Source organism: Rhamphochromis sp. 'chilingali', assembly GCF_963969265.1.
Source record: "Rhamphochromis sp. 'chilingali' genome assembly, chromosome: 8".
Lineage (NCBI taxonomy): Eukaryota > Metazoa > Chordata > Actinopteri > Cichliformes > Cichlidae > Rhamphochromis > Rhamphochromis sp. 'chilingali'.
In genome coordinates this window covers 7,668,662-7,689,758 of record NC_137935.1, presented here as the reverse complement: position 1 = coordinate 7,689,758, position 21,097 = coordinate 7,668,662, and the positions used below count along the sequence as shown (strand labels likewise).

Here is a 21,097-nt window from a genome sequence, read left to right as displayed (position 1 = left end):
TTCCTCATTTCTGTCCATCCTAGAAGAACACAAACATCAATGTCTAGCGAGGAATCACATGCGGGATATCTCTTCGCTTGTTCATTTTAAACGGATTCTCTGAGCAGTGACATGAAAGGGAAAACTTTAAAACAAATCTCTATGAGCTCACTAGAGGCGGCTAATTGGACCAGGGGTCCAGAATGGTGATTAAATAGCAATAGCTGGGTTATTTTGATGTGTGATTTCACCACACAGGAGCTGGATGTGGTCCACATAAATAAATAAATAAATAAATAAATAATTGTCTCCATCTTTACCTGATATCCCACCTGCTGAGAAGACAAGAAGTTGGCCAATTAGTATGAAATAATTACAACATCTGCTTCTGCAGTTTAAAAAAAAACAGAGAAAATATCCTTCGTGTGTGAGGCAAAACGCAAAGCTTTAGTCTAAACAATATTCATCAGTCCCTTTGTTTTCTGGCTTTAAAGTGATAAAGATAAGAGTCCGCAATATAGTATGCATGCCTTTCCATTTCACAGTGGGATTTTCTTGGTATATCACAGACCAACTTTTAAAGGCTGAATAAAGATGCAGCAAGAAAAACGCTGGTATCTTTATATCTCCAAATATGCTTTTTCTTATTATACTCTGGAAAAGAAAATCTTTTGACAAGCTTTCCTTGAATATGCAGTAGGTCTGTATTGTAAGGATCCCTTAGGCATCTCTCCCATCAAGGTCAAGCGAAGCTTTCCTCTTACCATCTTACCACCTAATCTAGAGATAAGAAATAGGGAAAAACAACTTGAATCATTTGGACATTTGGAACTTCCTAATAAGATGACAGATTTGATGATTATTTGTTTTGGATTATATCATAGGTCAGCTTGGCTCATGACTAAGTCTGTGACTAAGAAGTTCTCTCAGGCCACGCAAATTACTTTTAAGGTAACAAGCAAGTTATTCAGTATCTTTAGCAGGGTTTTGCATCTAAGTAATGAATATTTTAAAAAAATCACAGTTAAAATTGATATGTTATAAATTTGATTCCAGTCAGCTTTGTGTTGATTCCAGAAATTTAGCAGTTGGTACCAGTACCATTAGAAATTCACAGCCCAGGATTGGCCTGGGCCCCCTTTCCCTGGTGGGTCGCGGAGTATGGGGGTGCCTACTGGGGTCAGCGGGGGAGCTGGCCCCAGGGAGGGGTCACTTGCCCCTCCCTTCCTTCCCTCCCCATCTCCAGCTGCCTCCCTCTTCCCGCTCCACCACAACCACCCACACATGCAGGACCTTGGAGTAGGGGTGTGTCACCAGGGTGCAGAGGAGGCCCCCCCCCTGTCCCCTTCTGGCTGCCTCTGCCTCAATTTTATCCCACAACTTAGACATTCACATTACTCACGCTCCCATTACACATACATATAGGATCTTGGGGGTGGGCACGATACACGGAATCCAAAGTACCATCAGGGTGTACACCTCACCCCTGGCGTCGTTGCCCACCTCTCAATGTTAAATACACGTAGACATTGAGGGCCAGCAGGAGGGACCATGCGCTTACCTGCTGCTCTCTGGCAGGTAGCTCCATGCCCTCCTGGGTTTTAAATGCACCTTAGAACACACATGCATCAACACTACAATGAGCGGGTGGAGGGAGGTTTGGAGTCTTCTCTCACCCCCATTCTCTGCGACCTGCTGGAGCGGGGGGGCTAGGAGGAGGAGTTGGCGGTCCGACTGCGGTCTGGAGTGTGGGGCCTCCCTGCTGCTGCGGAGTCGGGGCGGTCTGCCTCCCCCCACCGCAGGGAAAAGGGTAACACCACCTGGGTCTGGGTGCAGTTCCCCCCCTCCAGGGGCAAGGGTACCTAGACCCGGGGCTTAGAGTACGCTTGGGGAGTGTGATCGTGTGTACAGCGTCTCTTTATGTCTGTCTCCACGTTGGTTGAGTGTGGAGTAAGTGCATATGAGAGCATGAGGGTGGGATGGATGTTTGTATATGTGTGTGCCTGTATTTCTGTGTCTATATGTCAGGTTGGGTGTCAGGCGCCACCTCTCTGGGGACATCTCAGGCCCTCCAAGGTTTGGAGGCCTATCTCCCCCTACCACCACTTCCCCTGCCAGTGGCGGACTCCCTCAGACATCGGTGCGTTGGTGGTTCTTTGTGTCCGGGGATGGGCGTCCAGGTACACACCGGCTCACTCCTTGGCGGCCGCTTATCGGGGCCTGGAGCCTGGGGCTTGCTCGGGCCACTTCGGAGGTGGGGTGCCCCCGGCCTCCCGGCCTGGGGCTCGGTCACTCAGGCACGGCTGGCTGCCGGCGGAGCTCACGGGCGCGTCACTGCAACTCCCCCTGGCTTCTGCTCCGCGGCTGCTGAGTGAGCCCTCATCTGGGACTCTCCTCAGCTCTTTCTGGGACAGTGGCGCGGCTGCCCCTCTGTTGGTCTTCCTTGGTCTCTTGTGTTCTGGGGGCCTCTGGATGTCTGGAGTTTTGATCTCCTCCATACCTGCTTCATGCCCTGGAGGACGGGGCTGTGGCCCCCCCACACCCTCTAGCAGATCATTACATGAAGGAACCTTTTAAAAAACAAAAAACAAACGCATCCATGCTCACAGGTGTACACACGGGTGATCACACCCACAAACTACACCCTTTTTGGCTCCTACCTCAAAGCACACTGTGTTCTGTTGATCTTATGTGCTGCACAATAATGTTTAATATTTAGTATTTACTGTCATATTCCCATATATCATTGTGATGTTGTTTATTCTATTACTCTTGTTCTCTTCTGCTTGTTTTCTTTTTTCTTTCTCAGCAGGTGACCCAGGTGATTGATATATGCATTTTTTTTCTTTTTTTCTTCTTTTTTTTCTTTTTCTGCTCATTCTGTTGGTTTTTGGTTTTTGCCCTTCTCCCCCGTCCCTCTTCTCAGCTGTTTCTCTTTCCCTCTTTCTTTCTCCCCTTCTTTCCCCCAGTCAAGTCTGTCCCATATTCAGTAAGTGAAAATAAAATAAACAATAAAAGGTGACTCAAATGGACCATTACGGCAAGGCTGGGATGGTCAATTTGGTAAAGTAAATCCGTTGGGCATCTTTCTTTGCCTTTAGACAACAATTCTGATGGCAAAAGAGCCAAACGGGACAGGCAAAAAAAAGAAAGAAAAAAAAAAAAGAAATTCACAGCCCTCACAGCCCAATACCCCTATTCAATGCAACGGTTGAAAGAAATGTTGGGAATCATGTATTATCGCAGGGTACTGTTGGAAGCTTTTTTCCCCCCCCTAAATGCTGCCAAATGTGTAAGGAAATTGCATTTGTGGGTTGAGCAGCAGAGTTGAGTAAGTGGGTTACGGGAAGAAAAACGTCTCTTTTCGGCAAAATCTTCTCTGCTGATGCCAAACTGTTTTTTTCTGCCATAGATTGTTGTTTGGTGTTGTTTCATCGAAATCTGAAGAAACTAGACAAATTAGCATTTTAAGAAGTTATTAATGTAACAAACACTTTCAGCTGTGTTTACTGTCACACTATATAAAATGATATAATGAAGAATAAACAAGCACTGCAGGCCTGGCCTTGCTAGTTTATATAATGTTACCTCCTACAAATATTTCAGACTGAAGAACATAGTTGATTTCACAAAGCCAACCGTCTCAGATGGTTTGATCTATTTCAGGATAACAGGGCAAAATATTACCAAACTCTTACTGCCTTTCTTATCAATGAGCTGGGACAAAGCTATCACAGCAGCTGCACTCAGCGCCATCTTTCATGTTAAATTTTTCTTTATGCTTGTAGGCATCCTTCTTCTTTTTCGGGATGATTTCACTGTTTGCGCATAATCTGATTTAATATACTTCTTTTGCGAAAGGCAATATCTTATATATTTACAGCGAACGGCTGCTGCCTTAAAACAGGTAAAGACCGACCTCTCAAGGTCTACTGCCTTGTGAAATTCTGATGATCAGGAGAAAAAGTAATTACTTTCAGAAAGATTGTTTTAATAGTGTTTCTGCTTTATTGGGTAGGGCACAGTGGGAAGTGATGGAACAGATACGAGAATAACAAAAAGAAATGTATTCAATCTGCATCGCATTATTCATGCGTTTTGTTGTTTTTGCACCACAAAGTTTGAGTCTCTGCATCATCTGCGGTGCTGTCATCTCAAGTTCTTAGGAGAAATGTTTTCAAAGCTCGTTTTGTTCTTCTTACCTTATCGCCTTGTGCATTTTTTGATAAATCACTACGACACTAATAACTGACAGGCTGCTAACCTTTTTATGCAATGCATAGTATCTAGGACAGCACTTCCTTCATTGATTATACAATGGATTTTTATGTTAATACAGCTGGGATGTGTCGTTCTCGTATAGCGAACAAACACAACCACAGTCTATAAGCACAATGTAGTGAAAAGGTCAAAGCATAATTAATTAATCTGTCAACAACTAATATATTGGCTATAACTTTAACAATCAGTTGCAGTCACTGTTATTTGAAGTTTTCTTGCTTTTGATGTACCCGGCCTATCATAATATACATTTTCAATAAATATTAAAAAGTATACTCATCAGTAAGTTCGGGGTGTTTAATTATGCAGTTTCCCAGAACAGAGCAACCTCTACTTGGTTGGAATCTGGAGTTTAACTTTGTGTCAAACCCAAAGTCCTTTTTAAAATCTTCTATTGACAATGGGAAACTCAGATGTGCTGAAATTCTCTGCCAGTAAACAGGACTTTCTGCCATTAAAATTCTTTTGCAGTCCAGTCCTAGTATGACAAGTGCGAGGCTGTGATGACCCCTAGTTTTTACTCTCAACATTCCTTTCCTCGGCATGTGTTTTAGATACCTAGGTGGGCAGGCTATAAAACCGGTGCTGGTAGTCGGCTCGCCTGGCTGCCCTATATTTACCCTCTCACTTTCTTTTTAGCTCCTTCATGTTGTTTTTGTGCAACTCAGACAAACTATATCCACTCTCAAATACATCCAATACAAAAGATTCTACTGCCTTTCACATTCAATCATTTTTATATTTTTGTCATCTATTAAAATTACGTTATCTTGTTTAATACGTTTTATTAAATTTGCTAGTTAAACCGCTACAAAATGTGCTTCCTTACCAGGCAAGCTGTAACAAAAGTGCAGGCTTATCTGATATTCAGATCTGGGAACTCTTGCAGAGCCAGGGGACTATGTGGAAACCTGAGTCTGCATATCTTATTTTTTTTTTTTTATTTGAAAAAAAAGTATATCAGACATAAATTAATATTCAAAGTGAATATCAACAAAGGAGTCTGGAGGGGATCTTCAACATCCTGAGAATTTTGGAAAATGATAAAAAATATTTTATCACACTTTGGTTCAAGGGCACCTGGTGGCTCAGAAAAATTAAGGAGAGAAGGAAAACCAACGCATGGCACCAGTTTATCTCATATTAGTTTGCTACTCTTTTCTATAGTCTGTTCTCTATCATGGTCAGTGTAATCTTAAGCAGTAAACAATGGCTTACAAGAATACTTAAAAACAATTCTTGTGGGCTGTGGAGGGAAATGATATGATGATGATATTTGAAGCTTGTCAACTCTGCTTTGGTAATTTGGATTAACTGGCCCTTGAAATAAATCAGATAGAACGATAACACTATATGTTTGAGAGGAAACATCTCTTCTGTGAAGTTTAACAAGACAATAATAACACCCTAACTAGTTCATTATCAGACTGCCTGCTCCCATGTTTTTATAAGTACTAATATTCTGAGAGGTCCCACTTTTTATGGTTAACATCTGTGCAATAATATAACCACATAACCACAACTGCTGTTACTGACTTTGAATTTAAGGGGGAACCTGAAACAAATATTTTTAACTTTAATAAATGGATCAGACTTTTAACATAAAAATATTCAGACTTGTCTGATCAGACAGCTGCTGCGTAACAAATTATTTCACAGTAAAAGTGTGAATCTGTTTGTGTGTTTGACAGCTCCTGACGCCCGACCAGCTTGTCTGTGCTTCAACTAATTGATTGTTGTGAATAGTTAATGAAGTAGTGACACATAAACGTGTACAACTCTATGTTGCCCAGGGTTTTTTGTTTTTTTTTCTTTTCAAAATGAAGTGTTTCAAAAGTTCTGCTGGTGGGGGAGGTATGCTCACTTCACATTTTCAGGGCTGCGATGAGAGCTAAAAGAGCAGGGTAGTAAAGGCAGTTTGTCTTCTTTGGCTCTTGTAAGGCCAGACAGTGTCTAGTCTGTAATATAAAAACATGTTAAGTCCACCTCCGTGGATTGTACTGCATGGAACATTCCATTGTCAATTCTGGGATCCAGTGCCAGGTGAGCAAGCCAGATTAAATCAGGCAGACAGGACCAAAACTATGAGCTGACAGGAGAATTCACCATCTTTTCCCACTGCCATAACCCATGCTTTTACGGAAAGCTAATTGTTGGCTTGTTGCTAGCAATGGCTAACGGAAGGATCTAGTTATTTCTCGCTTTTAAATAGCTCAAAAATCCCTAATATAATTATGGATAAGTTGAACTTTTTTGAAACTCTCTAAATGAAATGTCATTTATTTTTTAGTGTAAAAAACACTTCATAATTGGCTACTCTATGGCGTTACACAAAGTCATCCTACACTGCATTACACTAGAAGGGATCTGAAGACTGATCTGATGAGTTTATGCTCTCAGTAGAACTTCTTTGTAAATCTTGGCCACACTATGTTTAGACTTGTCTATGGTATGCTGATTAGCTAACTACTTATGATTGACGAGTCATTAGCCAATGAGCAAGCAGCTTTACAGTCAGTCCATTCCTCTTTGTTACATCCTGTTCTTTGAAACCGAGATGCTAACGATGAAAACGCTTATCTTCAGGCTCAAAAACAGGACTTTAGAAATCAGCAGTTGACATCACTGTAGCTATAATCATCTTTTATACTGTCTGTGGGCCAGCCCTGTTTTCCAGTATTTTAATACAATTTAAAGTATATTGGATACAAGTAAAAGTTCTCAGTCATGTGCACGCAAAGAGGCACTTACCTACATCTAGTGACTGATTGAAAAATTCCAAGGTTAATGAAGGTATAAAAATATACTGTTCCTATCTGTGTGATTGCAAAGGTTTTGGCCACAGCTGGCAGGTGTATCCCCAGGCCACTTTAATTGATCCCTTGACTCAGCAGCATATTTTAGGATTATGCAGCATAGATGGAAAAGTCATATCTAATCTAGTTAAGAATCATCTGATGTCTAACCACGCTTTGTACAGTAGGACCTTGCAAATCATTGGTGGCCATCTGTATCCCAATTGGGTCTATTTGCACTAATTCCTCACACTCAGTAAGTGTGGGACCCCCACAGTGCCCCTAATGTTGAAGACGATCTTTGAAGGAAATATAATAGTGTCAAAACTTCCGACAGGAAGAATGCCACCCACAGTCAGACACCCCCTGGTATTTCCTTGACAAAGTGTTCCTGGGGCCTATTTAAATTTCAAGGTCTGACAACCACTAAATACACACACATTGCCCCCCTAAATGTGCACAAAGCTTTCTAGTACTAATTTAACATCAGCTCTATGTGACACTTCAGGCCCACTTTTGAAAAAATAAATAAATCATAAAATATTAATGAATATTCATTAAACACAAATGAATATTACAGATGTTTTAGAAGTTGAACACTAAACATGGTGAACAAAGCAAACTGTTCATCATATTTACTCTCCATTAAGTAAACTGTGGTCACTGTAGCAGTATAAATAAACAGAAACTAGGATCATTCTCGATTCTTATTTCAGTTCTGAAAGTATTGTTTGTGTTACCTGGGAAAGCAACAGAAACATATACCTGAGAGTAAAAAGAAGAAGTGTAACAACAATTTCAGTTCTACATCACAGTCTGGCAGCCAGTGCATATGGTGCTCCGGTGAAAATATGTGATTGTTTGAGTTCTGGAAGCATGTGTATTTACAGTAGACTGCACTGAAGTTTGAGGGGGTTCATTCCAAACATTTGGATCAGCCTTGTGCTAAGCAGACCGTGCCTAATATGTCCTATAGTGCTGCAGTCAATCTGCTAGTGAGTTGCTGCTATGGAAGTGTTGTGCTTGTGCCTAAGAAGCTGATACAGTGGTACGTAACCTCTTTGGGATTACTCGAAGCACACCCATATAAGGCAAGAGTTCCCAATTTGTCCACCTTATGTTCTCAGACATGAAATGCAGTAACTGGAAGGGTCAGACAGCCTGCAGATCTCTCCAGATTCTCGGAACAGTGGAAAGTTGCTCAGCCACTCATGATGTCAGCCTTTTATCTCACTCTAGTTGGGCTAATGTTTAGCGGGGGATAGGCCGTAGGAGGAGAGAGCCATTAGGAGAAAGTGGTCGGAGGAAATAAGCAGCAGTGGGAGTGACAGGGGCTGTGGCTTTTAAGGAACTATTTTATAAACATAGTCAGTCAATGCAATTGCACTGAACACTGTGATGGGGAAGTGAGAGAAAGAAATGGAAGCAAAATGTGCTTTTTCATTATGGTAGATACATGTGATGCCTAAGACATGAAGTGACATCGGTTATTTGGCCTGGACAGAAGAAGGAGATGATTTATGTTCACACCTCAGCGCTGTGAAGAGAGATTGTTCCATTATTTTGGACGTACAGTAAGGTGACTGCTTTTACAGACCAGTGGCTGTCAAGTCATGTGAAATAAATCAAAATGTGCGAGTCTAACTTTGAGGCTAGGTTGACCATCACAGGGGTCAGGGTTGTGTAAAGATGTGCAAATGATTCATAGTTCAATATAAAGTTAGGAATGAACTTGCAAACTGTGTGAGAGAGCAGTGCAAAGGCTTGCATTCTACAAGCGTGTTCATGTGTGATCTCACCAAGGGAATAACCACAAACAAGCTGCTGTACTTTCATTTTATGCCTTTGCGTTGGCCAGGAATGAAAGCATGGCTTGTGGCAACAAACCCACACTGTTCTTTGCAGTCAGCTTCAGCCTCAACAACATGTCCACTGTGGAACCAGGATGCCTTCAAGCAACACCCCTACTGATATCAAAAGCCTGTATGCAATAGGTTAGTGAGGACTGCATTATACGTATCAGGTTTAAAGTAATCTGATTATAAAATGGGTGAAGGTGAAATATATTAGATGCTGAAAGTTTGCAGCTAGAATTTTATCGTGCAGTGCCCTTTTCACAGCACAAAAAAGTTTATTTTTATATTAAAATGAAGTGAAATATGGCATGGGATAAAGTATTGTATTATTAATGTGGTTTTCAAAACGGGGAATCTGTCAAATGTAGTTTGTGTTAATTAACATAGTTGGATACAGAAATAGTAAATGTCCAATATGTCTTGTTTTAATGAATATAAACTAACTACTATAGAAAACTAAAAAGAGTTAATACCATTTAAGATCACAATTGCAGAGCAACACATTTGTTTATACCCCCTACTAGCCTCATTAATTAGGGGCAGGGCACTTCTCTTGGTAGTGTCACATTTTACTTTTAATTAATGATTTACATACTGTAGTGAAAATGAAGGGGCTTAGGAGAGGAGGTGAGCGTGTCAGAATACATGAAATATCCTGCGCTGTTCAGCTACTAATTGCACATGTAGGTGGTCTCTTACCTTCGCAGCGCCGATTTGCTCCTTACGAAATTTTTCCAAAGGAGTAATCAACACATCATCTGCATTCTGAATCTGAAATGAAAATCATAAGAAAGCAGTGATACAGACAGACGTCAGTTTGACTGAAAGATAGAACCCGAGTCTTCAGACTATTTCAAAAAGAATTATTAGAAAGAAAATATCACAAAAATGTAATCTGGCAGGCATTCACTTTTTTAACAATAAGCTTGGTCTACAAATGTGCCCCACAGGAAATTATGGAATCATTCAGCTTAAGTCGAACACAGTTGAAAATACACGTGGAAGATGGAGCAATCACATTTAATAATATTTCTTAAGCCAGCGACAATGAACAATGTGTGACTGCACGGAACCGAAATGAGTGCAGCAGATCTATGAGATAAAGCACTCAACAATAGTCTTGCAAGGCAGACAAAAACGGAGCCTTTTTATATGAGCTTTGATGCACCAGTATTGTCAAATCTTGGTGAGTTATAACACAGTGCAGCAGCACAGCTCTACAAGTTCAATTGGCAATGCATTTAAATTTTTGAAGTATGTCTCTACATACTGGTGACCTCTTCTGTGACCGGAAAAAAGGTCTCTGGAGGAGTCACTCCGCTTTTATTCCAGACAGAAACTGAAAAGCTGAGATACACTGTGTCAATTACTGTCTATGTTGAACTGCAGGTGAGCAGTTCAAAAAGGTGCCATTAAGGTGCTTCTGAATTTTCTGTGTATGAGCTTTCACCCACCACTGGTGGAGCACAGGAAGCACTGCCATAAATGACATGCCTCTAAGGTTGATTTAAGGTGTTATTCTGTCCAGTGATAAACTAAGGGCTGGGCTCTATGATACATCTATGATAACAGCACTAATTTAGTGGTGTCAGCTCAGAATGACTATCAGCTTCCCAGCTACAGTCCTCTGAACACAGACTTTCTCGAGATGGAGTCTTTGTTTTGAACCATTAATCATAGCATATTTTCACTGTCTAAAAATAACCCTGTCAGCTCCAAACCCAACCAGAATGAGTGACTTGAAAAGGAAGATGCAATCTCTTTAGCCTGCAGTGTTTTCATTTTCCCTTTATGATGTGGATGTTAAAATCTTGTAGAGTAAATATGTAACTTTTACTTGTTGTAATAATGCACTATGATTACACTACAGTCACAAATTTTGCAGCTGTTCAAAAGGGCTTCAAATGAAACCCATGTTAAGCTTTAGAGCTGATTTTTTTTTTTAAGTTAGCCCCTGTAGTAAATGTCAAGAAACGAGAGAAGAAAACTGTGTTTTAATTTGAAAATAATTGAATGAAATTATCGTGTTATTGTGTTACAAGTAATTAGCAGAAATCTCTCTTTGTATATGTTTATGGATGTAGCTTTCTAACCTAGCTTGCCAGCATTAGCTGATAACTTAGCACTCTTGTTAAAATACAGCCCCCTTTGGCTTAAATAACAAAGATGGTGACAGTAACTAGGGCTGTGCGATATGACCAAAATCTCATATCCCGATATTAAGACATCTATCGTCCGATAACGATATAAATCACAAAAATGTAACATTTTCTGTAAATTCTGTGAATCTCGGGCAGCTCGTCTTGCGTGAAGTGTTTCCAGCTGGGCGTCGTGTACCTGGAGTCGAGTGTTTTAACCGATGCATGAAACTATACATTTTTAGACATAGGTTGTAACAGCCGCCGTTTTCTTTGTGAGTATTTATTACACGGCGTGCTGCGGGGAAAAGCCTATTCTGTTTGAGTCTAAGGTTTATTTTTTAGCACCTGGCGGCTCTTTTTTGCTTCTCATCTGTAAATACTCTAGATCTTTCACGTGATTCAGTTTATTTTGAAAAGTCTCAACAGGATCTTGAGCTTTATTGTGAAAGGTTTATGTGGAAATAACGACAACGCATAAAAACAAGCGCTTATCTGTCTGTAGTGTGGTTATATTAAATATAAGAGAGAGCGAGAACTTTAAGAAATTAATATAGCCACTACAGTGACCATCAAAATAATGAAAAAATATTGCAATAAACAGTTCATTTTGTGACACCACGAAACAAACGATAGCGTAAAATGCAACGATAGACGTTTTTATATCGTCATCTGATATATATGGTTATATTGAACAGCCCTAATAGTAACAACACTAAAAAACAGAACAAAAACAGAACAGACTTCAAAACATAAAATCAGAAACCAATAACATATAAAACAAATGAGGAGTAGCTCAAGACTTTTGCAAAGTACAGTAACTTCAAAACCACAACATCTCGAAACTTCTACTGTTTAATACTATAATCAATTACTCATACAACATACAGCATTCCAGCAAAATGTTGTGATTACTCAAACATAAATGAATAACAGCTTGTCCCTCTCTCATATATTAAACATGAAGGGAACAGATGAGGATGAGTAGGTAAGCCAAATTATTTTGTCAAGACAACTAAAAATAGGAGGAAAGACAAACCATGAACTGGTAAGGGAGTTGGGGGATGTACTGTAATAAGTCTGATTGTGGTGGCTCAAGCTAGCATCTGCCCAGATTTAAGGTCTCTGCTGCAAAGGTTTTCATGCCAGATACCACAGGGCACCTTGAGAATCTAATGTTCAGTAATCTTGAGCTTGTGTGTTTTTTTAACTACTCTTTTTGACTCAAATAACATTTGGGGGAATTTGAAATAATTTCAGGTTATATTAAAACAAAATTGAACATTTTAACCTATTATTTAGTCTTTAACCTTCATCTAAAATCAGGTGCTTGATGGAAATTTGAAGTAGGAAGTGCTTTACATATAAAATATCATCTCGCAACCTGCAAAATGATTCATCACCAGATGGGGTTTAAAAGCATGATGGAGCTCTGTAAGATAAATCAAGTCTCTTTGGTTACAAGTAGTACTCCACCAGAAGCACAGAGGACATTTGATGGTCATCAGATCTGTTATATAAAAAAATAATCTCTTAGCTGTTAGAATCCTTCAGTCGTATTGAAGTCGTTGTGTTATCTACCGTCTCAACAGCAAGAACGACACTTTTTTCATGTTCAGCTAAATAGACAGGACAATTAAATACACAGCACTCCAGGCTTTTGAGATTATGATCTAATATTTGAAAGCGACTGAAAGCAAGATAAAAATACCAAGTTTGTTCTTCTCTGGATTTCTGAGTCGATGACTGTTGAGTTTAATTGTCCTTGAAGGCGACTGCTACCTGAAATCTGACAGGATTTAGATATAATAGGAGCGTGATTACTTCTTGTGTCAGTTAATGCATATTACATTCAAAGCAATGGAAAATACATTTAAAATGTTCAAGATTTCCGATCACTTTTGATTATTATCTTCCAATAAGCTGATTCAGACAGTTAAACTTGAAAGAGGCCATCTTATTTAAGACTCAATGGATTACTTTCAAACTGGCATTGTGCCGAATGCCCTCAGCAACAGCCTCTCTCAACAGGATTAAATCCATATGAGCGAGCACAGTGTGATGCTTGAAAGGATGCAATAGCGCTAAGCAATTTCATTATCAGATAGGGAGAGGAATGTCAATGTGCTGTTTTTCCCATGCTCCTGCTTTTACCAGTCTAAACATCAAGCAGATCAAAAGTGTTACTCTGAGGTTAATTTGCAGAGGCCGACCAGAATGCCACCAAGGCCAGCTCAAATTGAATACTGTGAAGTGTACCAATTCAAATTTTCCCCTTTCAAACACATCTTTAGAACCGATTTAAATGTGAATATCAACTTTAAACCCTTTGGAAACATCATGTATCATTCATCTTTCCCTTAATAAAAATATTCTGCTGGATATCAGACTTTTTTTAAGTTTCCTCTTTAATCTATGTTTACTGCAGAGAAAGCCTGTAAATAATCATTACTTAGGCCAGCTTTTATTAGAAGAGCACCTCTCATGTTCACCTCTATGACTTACAACTGCTGCTAAAACACATTTTGGGTAAAACCATTTCATATTCTATGCAAATATTTATATTATTTATTATGTTTCAGATCGTCTAGAATGGCTTAAAGTGCATATCTCGTGGCCGTGGTTCCTTGGTTGTGTTGGTGCATTTCACTTGCAGTTTATAATCACTCTAGCATTAAACTGTATATTGTGCCGTCTCACCGGTTTCAGTATGTAAGTCTATAACAGGGCAGTAAATAACTTTTATAGGCTTTTTGCCCGTTCCGTTTTGACAGCGTCCTCACAATGAAACTCCAACTTAATACACCTACAGCCGTGCTTCTTCATTGCAAATCAACTGAATCGCTTGGTTTTTGAATACACACAAACTCACCCACATGCATACACACCGGGCTTGCCATTTTTCTCTGGCTGAAGAGGCGTCATAAAAGCCCGCTCGGCCACCGTGCTGCACTATCTTTCAAATGAAAAAGCATATTTCTGTTTGTTGTTGTTGTAGCAGTTTCACCCTCACGCACACTTTCCAAGAAAATGTGGCTCCAGGCGGAAAAAACAGTTCTGTAAAAAGCCAACTGGGCCCTGACAAGAAGGTGTTTTATCGGTGGGTGCTTGCAAGTGAAAATCTGTCAACTGTGACAATTTAGTAAAATCCTGTGACAGAAACAGGTCACAATTTTCCAGAATGGTTAACATCTAACGAGAAAAATACAAAAAACTTCCTAATTTTAATCTGTTTGATTTGTTTATTATATATTATAAGAAAGAATCATATCAATCAGCAGATTTTGGTCAGTATCTATTTGTTATAATATAACAAATAGATACTATATATTCTAGCAGATTCTAGTTATCTGCTAGAATAGCAGTCCTTCTTCCTTTGCAGCACGAATAAGTCTCCTGGTGATAAATATTAAGTTATTGGCTTAACTAAGCATGCTTACAGTGGCTTTCGTTCTTGGAGGTGATTTAATTTTCCCATTTAGGTTCCCACCTTTGTTTAGCTGTCAGTTATAAATGGTCATCTAAAGCCTTTGGGGCTGAAATGAAGCTAATTTGAATGTATAATTGTGCAAATTTATTAAGCGTAAAAACCAGTAGAGAAATACTGCTGATGACTATCTGAGGAATGTTAACAAGCACTGCTGGCGCAGCCTTTAAATGCAATAACATGAGTGGGTGTGCCTTACATGAAAAAAGACTGCGTGCTAGACGTCTGTACTTCTTTGTCCTGAATTGTATTACACCTAGTAACACCCGGTGGCATCAAATAAAAATATCAGCAACAATAACACCACACCAATAACCACAGTGATAGCAGCAGCAACCAAAAAGGAATTAGTCAAACTTATTAAAGATGCGGAAGCAAAGCCCCCAAAACCTAATTAATACAGTGCGTTAAATGCATAATAAACATTATCGTCCGTATCATCATGACAAAATAAAACTTTCTATTTCATGCTGACAATGGGATACAACCTTTATTAGAAGAGGGACTGCAATAGATATGCGTGTCTGTCATTCTCTCTGCAGATTGTTTTGCAGAGAAGGTGTGCGTGTGTGTCAGGGGGATAACAATCTCGTTGAGCTAAATCTTTATCTAGTGCAGCAGTGGCACCTGCAGCAAGCTGCAAAGCTATTCTTCCCTAACTTTTATGAGCTATGAAATAAAAGCAAACCTACTGCAGACAAAGTAACACAACAGTGTGAGAATAGATGTGACACGTTTGCCCTACACAAATGTGATTGGCGAGTAAGCTGTTAAGCAAGGATATAAAGAAACTGCTGAAATGGAGATAGTAGCTGGTTTGTGGGTCCCATGAGGATTTTCTGTTGTTTGTTTTAAGCACAGTTAGAGACTGCTTGACCTTTCTTGCTACCAGAGTTTGAGGCTGCTGTGATTGCTCTCTGCACACATTTATCCCTATGTATCAAACAGTCTGCAGGTAAAGAGCTGCAATATTAAAAGAGCCACAAAATGGAAAAGGTTTTTAGATTTTTATAAAGTGGTGATAAACAGATATTCTTACCTAGTTTTCCTGAGTAACATTTGGGCCTTACCAGTACCTTAAAATATGAGCAATACCTGGAACTCAAAACAATAATAAAATCTATAACACTTTGGCAAATCTTACAAGGTTATTTATACATTATTGTAAATTAATTTAGAAATTGCTACTTGGTAATTAAAAAGCAGTAATATTTATTCGTCATAATAACCGTGTGTCGAAGCCTAACTAGCATACTAAATCTTAAAAGACCGTAAAAGTTAGTACACCTGGCAATGAGTGAGTGAGCATCTCAGGCTACTCCCACACGTACATGGGTATTTTTGAAAACGGAGATTTTCCGTTTTCGTTTTTTTAAAAATCCCGTCCACACGTAAAAGCCAAAAACGAAGGAAAACGCTGCTAGGAACATGCCAAAGCAGCAGGTGGCGCTATATTCCTATCTGTGTAGAAATGTTGGCCAATCAGAAGTCAGCCTGCGTGGGAAAGAGTAAAAAAAGATGGCGCATAGAAGCAGAACTGAGTCCTATGTGTGGAGGGACAGTAACTGTGTGTGTATATGTAAGCATTTAAACACTGCAGAAAGTAAAATTAACAGTAACAGTATTTTGTCTTCGTCCGCCATTGTAGAAATTCAATTCACCGAAACAATAACCTGACACACAGTGTGACGTCAAAAAATGTGCACACCTTTGATGCTGCGTCCACACGTAAACGCAAAAACTGAGTTTTCAAAAAATATCCACCCTGGCAGGAGTTTTTAAAAATCTGTGTTTTCAGTGACCAAAAACGCCGTTTACGTGTGGACGAAAGGTGCAAACACATAGAAAAATCTGCGTTTTCAAAAATACCCGGGATGTAGCCTCAGACTACGTCCACACTAATGCGTTTTCGTTTGAAAGCGCATCGTTTTCTCTCCGTTTTGGCCTTCCGTCCACACTGAGACGGCGTTTTCCTCAAGGAAAAACGCAGCGGTTTGAAAACGCTCTTTTGAAAACGCAGACATTTCAAAACGGAGACTTTCTAAAACGATGACGATGAATTTTAGGCTACGTCCACACGTACCCAGGTATTTTTGAAAACGCAGATTTTTCTATGCGTTTGCACCTTTCGTCCACACGTAAACGGCGTTTTCAGTCACTGAAAACTGAGATTTCTAAAAACGCCTGCCAGGGTGGATATTTTCAAAAACTCCATTTTTGCATATACGTGTGGACGAGAAAAACGGAGAAAGCGCAGCGTCAAAGGTGTGCGCCTTTTTTGACGTCACACTGTGCGCCACGTTATTGTTTTGGTGAAATTAATTTCTACAGTACTGTTACTTGTACTCTCTGCAGTGTTTAAATGCTTACATATACACACACAGTTACTGTCCCTCCACACATACCACTGGGTTCTGCTTCTATGCCCCAGCTTTGTTTACTTTTTCCCACCGAGGCTTCTAGACTTCTGATTGGCCAACATTTCTACACGGTTAGGAATATATCGCCACCTGTTGCTTTGGCATGTTCCTAGCAGCGCTTTTCTTCATTTCTGCGTTTACGTGTGGACGGGATTATTTTTTAAAACGAAAACGGAAAATCTCAGTTTTCAAAAATACCCGTGTACGTGTGGACGTAGCCTCAGTATCACGGCAAAACATTTAACAGACACGTGTGCATTTCACACTTTGCCATTTCACGCTTTGTCTCTCCAAAGTGTGAAATGTACACGCATGCAGAAGTTGCAGTAATCTGCAGAGGGAGATATTTTATTTCATGCCAACAGGAAAGTGTTTAAACAGACCTTATTAACATATTTTCATGTAAAAACATATTAGCTGCCTAGCTTAATCGTTTCTGGCAACTAAGGAGCCTGAAATGTACTTCCCACTTTTTTGCTCACTACCGACTTCTTGGCTTTTAATATCTTATCTCGCCCTGCTGGTGCTGCATGTGTGTCCATTTCACGCTTTGGAGAGGCAAACTGACACGTTGGACTGGCGTGTCTATTACATACTTTACCAGTGAAATCACTCTTCTAATGAAATAACATGCAGACATTTAGCTTTTAAACATATTCTGCATTAACTCTTGCATGCATGTTGCACTCTCAAAACTCCTTTCCACGGTGAAGCATTTAAGCATTTAAGGCTCAATGTCTCCTTAAAAGACAACAGCAACAGAAAAATACATCATATCAGTAAACAGCTCTTCTGGTGGTTGCCTCAGTTTCCACACTTTTGGAGAAGCAGCTGTCTCCAGACACTGAGAAAATGCTCTCCATCAGATGAATCAGTGACCTTGTTTTACTCAAGTGTAACATACAGTAACAAGCAGAAAGCATAAAGATAACAAGAGCAATGAAGAGGAAAGAAATCACACTAGTGTGTTATGAACTGGTTTCAAAACAGTGACAATCTTCAACTCTTTCAGGTTATTTCTCTGGTTTCTATCACTCACTGCATGATCGGAAGTCACAACTTCCATGCACCAGTACCAATCAACATGGCCTGCTTTGATGAGAAAATTGGTTTTGGGAGGGGGGGGGGGCTATGCTGTTAAAGCATTATCATTACTTAGCACATTATTTGGAAGTAAAAAGTAACTGTCACAAGAAGGAAAATGAATCATGAAATAGGACAGATTCTTTACTTTGAACATATTTTCTTTTCCAAGAAAATATCCTAAAAGTATCCCAAAGTGGGGATCTGGGCTACTCGTAGGGCGATCGTGGCTTAAAGAGTTGGCAGTTCGTCTTGTAACCGGAAGGTTGCCGGTTCGAGCCCCGGCTTGGACAGTCTTGGTCGTTGTGTCCTTGGGCAAGACACTTCACCTACCGCCTGCTGGTGATGGCCAGAGGGGCGATATGGCAGTCTCGCTTCTGTCAGTCTGCCCCAGGGCAGCTGTGGCTACAACTGTAGCTTGCCTCCACCAGTGAGTGAATGAATAGTGGAATTGTACAGCGCTTTGAGGGCCCCGAAAATCGCTATATAAAATGCAATCCATTATTATTACAAAGTCTTGATATAAACCTCAGTAGATTTAAGGAAAACATCTAAAATTAAAATGACATTTATCTATTGCAATAAAGAATTTCAGTCAAACACTGCATGTGGAGGATTTCTTAAACAAATAACATAGCCATAGCATGCCGGCATGTATTAACCAGAGTGGGTGATAACCAGAGAAATTTTTGCTCATACTAACTGAGGTTTACTTTAGCTTTGGGGCGTGTAGCACAACGGTTTGATGATGTTCACTCCAAATACTTTTCAGACTTTCATTAAACAAGCCACCATGAATGTGCCTCAGAACAATGACTGCCTTTATTTCACTGTGTTGTTTCAGGGTCAACGGGACATTCCTCAGTTCACAGGCCAGCACACAAGCTACCCACATAGCAGAATTACTGTACTGTTAAATCCTGGGAAAACAGCAGCAGCATATTGCTCACCACAGACACACTTTTTGCATTTAATGTCAGGCAAAGACACAAAATATGTATAATTGCATGTCTGTGAATGACTTGTAAACCAAAGGAAATTCAATATGGGGAATAAATGCATCACATGCAGCTGAGGGACTATTAGGGAATGCTTTTCTTTAATAAAGGGGGAAATGAATTTGAGAAGTGTATTTCCCTCTCTCTCTCACACACACACAAATATATATATATTGACATTGTATACATTGCATTTTAATGCTCTTGACCCATACGGAAAAGAAATAGTAAAAACTTATATGTGATTACTCATGAAAGTGGCCACTTTCATGAGTAAATCATATAAGGCTTACATGATTTACTCATGAAAGTGGCCACTTTCGCATTACTTTCATACATTGTTTTAGTAAGTATCCAAAACATACAAGTTTCATTATATAATTTTTCAAGGGATCTTATATCTGTTTTCACTCTTATATGCTTTTCATACAAGTTTCACACAAGACAGATACAAACTTTATAAGATTTATATATATCTTTTCCATATGGGTGATACTCCTTTAAATAACTGTGGAGGAGTAGTTGCAGTCTGGAAAATTTAAGAATAGACTCCAGCTCCAGTCTTGCAGTGGGAAGTTGGGCAATTATGCTGCCCACAACATACCCGTCTTCTTCTGTGAATGTCTGTTGGCTGCTATTCTTCCATCTCCAGATTAGTGTCTTCATAAAGGGCACAATGACAGAACAATAAACCTTGGAAGTTCTTGATAGTGGAAGAAACGCAGGCTTCCAAAGGAAAACTACTTAAGCACATGGAAACTCCACACAGCAGTGACAGCAGACACTGAGCTACTGCGCTGCTTGAGTTACTGTTTTCATTTCGAATATAAAGGCAAACTGCAATCAAAGCGAACATTTGTGCAAAAGGTGACTAAAATATTTGGGCTATTTATCTACTGATGTGTTTATGCATGCCTGTTCTTTAAAGTAACTGCAATTCAGTTGTTCCCAACCCCCAAATATATTATGCTGCTCTTAAGGTAACCAAAATATAAAAAAAGAAGCAACAACACCATGAAAACTCAATGTGTTTTTCAGCGCAGCCTTATCCCAGGGGACATGGATATCACTCCAAGAGCCCCAACATCAGGGCACTGCCCTTCTTCTCCTTAATGCCATCCATGCTCAACAATGCTGAACCTTCTCAAACCATGCAGAACTTTAACCATTTTCACTATTTCTCTGATGGTTGGAGGGGAATTCAGGGGAATCAACTGGGGAATAATAGCAAAAATCTTTTTACCAGGATAGAATTTGGGAAGTTTTTAAGAGGAATAACACACTTGGGTAGTTGACAAGCCAATCACAAGCCACAAAGCAAAAAGATTTTAGGCCTGGCTGCCTGCTGAGCCAACAGACAATATAAAGCTTCATGCTTGGCAAACCCTGCAGAAATTGTGCTACTGGTAAGAGTTTTGTCCAAGCACCAGAGGCAACTTAGATTTAAAGCACGCTAGGTAATACTCCAGAAATGACAGGGACCTTGATTTGAGACATGCATATTTCCTCTATATCCAGTCTGAAATATCTACATTTTTAGTCACTCTCATCAGTCTGTGCTTTTCTTACAGATTCAGTCCAGATGTGAAACGGTACTAGATGGAGGGGTTCTTCCTTTTTTCCCCCCACAGCCAGCTTCTGAAAGTTTTCAACTGCTCTGTCTGAGCATGACAAGTTTTTTTCTATTCTTTTTACTAATGTGTGGCTGCAAGCACATCTGTCTGCTGTAATCTATTAGGGGAAACAAACCTGCAAAATAGAAACACCATCTGGCAGTGATTGTGGTTTAACAATAGCAGAGAGTCAAGTCTCAGCTGATATATCTCACAATATTTCATGGTTTGAGCATAGGATAGTCTCCTTGTTAGGAAATGTTTCATACATTTGGTGAACATGTGTTGGCTTGAGATGTGCTAATTAAGTTCTGAAGACCAACTGCTGTAAAGACTGAGATGAAACTTTCTGGTTATCTGTACTTTTCTCCTGGTTTGTCTCAGTCAGATGCATAAACTGTGACAGTGGATCTGGAAGAGATTCAGGGAGTTTCCTTTTTGTGCATT

General features: G+C 39.8%; 1 protein-coding gene across 4 annotated transcripts in view; it reads right to left on the bottom strand.

Moving 5' to 3' along the window:
* Nucleotides 1-21,097, bottom strand: part of arhgap42b (Rho GTPase activating protein 42b) — an 86,562-nt gene that overhangs the window by 25,652 nt on the left and 39,813 nt on the right. For all 4 annotated transcript variants that reach the window (XM_080888960.1, XM_080888959.1, XM_080888962.1 and 1 more), the window contains exon 4: nt 9,611-9,682. In XM_080888960.1, coding sequence (XP_080745086.1) covers nt 9,611-9,682 — 72 coding nt within the window. The remainder of the gene's footprint in view (nt 1-9,610; nt 9,683-21,097) is intronic.